General features: G+C 54.8%; 1 protein-coding gene across 1 annotated transcript; it reads right to left on the bottom strand.

The window, feature by feature from the left end:
- Nucleotides 1-1,590: 1,590 nt before the first annotated feature.
- Nucleotides 1,591-2,591, bottom strand: DICSQDRAFT_158255 (uncharacterized protein). Its single transcript, XM_007371655.1, has 3 exons — nucleotides 2,305-2,591; nucleotides 1,938-2,243; nucleotides 1,591-1,887 (listed from the first exon to the last, which is right to left on the bottom strand). Exons 1-3 carry the CDS (start codon nucleotides 2,500-2,502, stop codon nucleotides 1,690-1,692), a joined length of 702 nt encoding a protein of 233 aa, XP_007371717.1. The 5' UTR covers nucleotides 2,503-2,591; the 3' UTR covers nucleotides 1,591-1,689.
- Nucleotides 2,592-2,800: the final 209 nt, after the last annotated feature.

Genomic DNA, 2,800 nt, shown 5'->3' with positions numbered 1-2,800 from the left:
AATCATCTGCCACGTCTAGTCTCGTGACCAGACGTTTGGAGCTTTGAGCGGAAATGAAAAAACCGGGACTTTCCGCGCTCCTGAACGTCTGGTGGATCCACCCCCGTGACTCCCCGCTCGGTGACCTGTGTGACTTTCCTGCCTCTCTCCCGACGTGTCCGAGCTGTCTTGTCGCGCGCGCCTGCCTGCTTATCTCGCGACGTCTTTGAGCTGCGCCGAGCCTACCGTCTGCTCGATGTCGATACTCCCGTAACCGGTACATCTCTCTGACTCTCGCGAGCAGTTGCTATACGTCCCCCATACTCAATTCGTCTGTTATCCTCTGTCTCTCATATGGGCAGACAGAGGAACTCTTCTAGTGCGTGCCTATGGACCCTCGCGGACCCGAGGCAGAACCCAATGAGCTCCACAACAGATGGGGAGCTCTTTTCAAAGATGAGGAGGAGGACGAAGACTACGCTCCGTCCGAGTGCAGCAGCGACCGGCTTTCCGACGCATCTGACTGGAATCCGATCGAAGCTGCCCCCGAGACTCCCATCCCGCCGATATACCGCCACAACACCCGGGTCATGCGCGAGCGCCTTGTGTTCTCGGTTTCCCGCACGCGCACCAGCGTTGTCGACTGCGTTAAGTCGATTTTGGCTTTTATGGACTCCAGATATGAATCTCCCCATGCATCTCAGACCCTAAGGTCCAGTACGAGCGGAGTGCTCTTATGGGCAGCGAGGAGCTTCCCCGCATTCTCGAGCGCTGGTACAAGGTCCCTCGCGCATCCTCCTCACGACACCATCATATACGGCCCCAGGGCACTAGGAAGGCTCTCGAGAAGTTTGCCCTGGAGTGCGTGGAGGAGATTGTTGACCGAGAGCTCGAGCCATTGTGCACAGTACAGGAGGTATGCAAGCTTGTAACTAGGACAGCGTGCAGCCGCATCGCGCACCGAGGGCGCCCTCCGACTTTGTCGGATTACCTTAACGGGGCGTTGGTATGTCACACAGGTCACCGAGCGGGGAGTCACGGGGGTGGATCCACCAGACGTTCAGGAGCGCGGAAAGTCCCGGTTTTTTTTCATTTCCGCTCAAAGCTCCGAACGTCTGGTCACGAGACTATGCCACGTCCGCAATATTGCATTGGTGTGCCTTGATTTACTTGCAACTTGTTGTCCCGACGATCGTAAGATCCGGCAACAACTTCCATTAAGCGAGCACGAGGCGCCTCATCTAGGCACATTAAGCGCGCGGAAAGTGCATGTTTCGTGTGCTCATACAGTATTATTCTCGGGACATGGCTAGAGTACTAGTATATATCTAACTTTACATCGTTACAAAGATGCGGAATGAGCAGCACTATAAAGGAGAGCTGTTGGGTGAGGGCGCGATTTTTGGACATTCACCGATGGTCGCACTTACCCGATATGGGTGTGCGCACCGACCGTCGTCGCAGTCACTGATGCACCTCATCGGGCTCCATCTGGAGATAGGTGGCGGGGCAGAACCATATGACAGTCAGTTCGATTGAGGATAATGTACACTGAGATGTCAAGGTTGTGCCTCAGCGCGAGGAACATTAGCTTGAATGATTTCAGGAGGAAAGTTGTCGACGGCTCACTGATTATAGAAAAACATATATATAGGAGAGAGGCGTTGTTGGGACCATCATCCTTACCATCACGATGGCGGGGCTCGGGAACTACTCACATACTTTTGGCGAACTGAACGCAATGCCCACATTTTCCCAAGGAGACGGAGATGGCGATGGGGTGATGGGAGGAGGAGTCAGAGGAGGAGGTATGGTCTCCGCAACAAGCTCAACATTGCGCAACGTCGGTCGGGGCTGAGGCTTGCGACGAGGCATGTTGATGCCTTGTGTTGCAATTCGATGAATTTTCTGATAGCTGTAAGATGGTGGAAAGCACACAGTAGTAGCGATGGGCTCACCAAGAAGGAATCCAAAAACTTGACGATAGCCAAGCGCCGTAGGCCGACGACAGGCCCGCTTGACCGCAAAGGACCCGTCCAGCGCCAGGCGGTATCGCGGAGCCATTCACCAGAGCAGCAGAGCTGCAGGGGTGCATCCCTTCGAGCGAGGATCCTTGAAGCCCAGATGGGGGCTCCAGGTGCACTCACATCATTGCCGTCGAAACGGTCCATATGGATGATGAGCGGTTGCGCGGGCACCAGGGGCAGAATAGCCATGAAGAGCCGATGAGTTGTGGGGTCTTGAAATATACCTTCCACGGGATGCTACATTAGAGTCAGTAGTGGGTTCACAGCATCGCGAGCTCATGTATGGAAGCGGACATACCGATTTAGTCTCAACGAAGAGACTCACCACCATGCGTAATTCAAATGGGCCTCCCAAGGTCGCGTCGGGGCAGTCCAACAGATGTTGAATGAGACTATCTGAAGGGTTGGCGGGTTGGCGGGGTTGCCTGAATCGCCGAGCAGTAAGGTCGGAGGGATGAGCAGGAGCCCGAGAAGCTTGAGATTGAACCTTGGGCATGGCGACATAGGCAGACAGTGCGAATGCTGCACAATTGAGGGGGAGACATCATATACTTAGCTAGTTCTAGCCCAAAGAGACAGAGTAACTAGAGAACCCTAAGCAGACGAGTGCAACACAAGATTGCGTAGAGTGGCAGGCAAGGAGATTTCGAGTCGCTCGCCTGGCCAGATCCAGCAAGACGCCGAGTCTCCGGACCCCGCCGGAAACCTGGTGTGGCTGCACGCATGCTATATGCGCAATGTCCTGTCGTATGTCCAGCAAAGTCCTAGAAATCTGAACTTGCTCTGGGGTACGC

Source organism: Dichomitus squalens, assembly GCF_000275845.1.
Source record: "Dichomitus squalens LYAD-421 SS1 unplaced genomic scaffold DICSQscaffold_160, whole genome shotgun sequence".
Taxonomy (NCBI): domain Eukaryota; kingdom Fungi; phylum Basidiomycota; class Agaricomycetes; order Polyporales; family Polyporaceae; genus Dichomitus; species Dichomitus squalens.
This window is presented reverse-complemented; position numbering and strand designations above follow the sequence as displayed.

Coding starts and splice junctions, on each gene's coding strand:
- DICSQDRAFT_158255 (XM_007371655.1), bottom strand. CDS start 2,502: ATGCCCAAGGTTCAATCTCAAGCTTCTCGGGCTCCTGCTCATCCCTCC. Junction 2,244..2,304: donor TCTTCGTTGAGACTAAATCG/GTATGTCCGCTT, acceptor ACTCTAATGTAG/CATCCCGTGGAAGGTATATT. Junction 1,888..1,937: donor AGTTTTTGGATTCCTTCTTG/GTGAGCCCATCG, acceptor TACAGCTATCAG/AAAATTCATCGAATTGCAAC.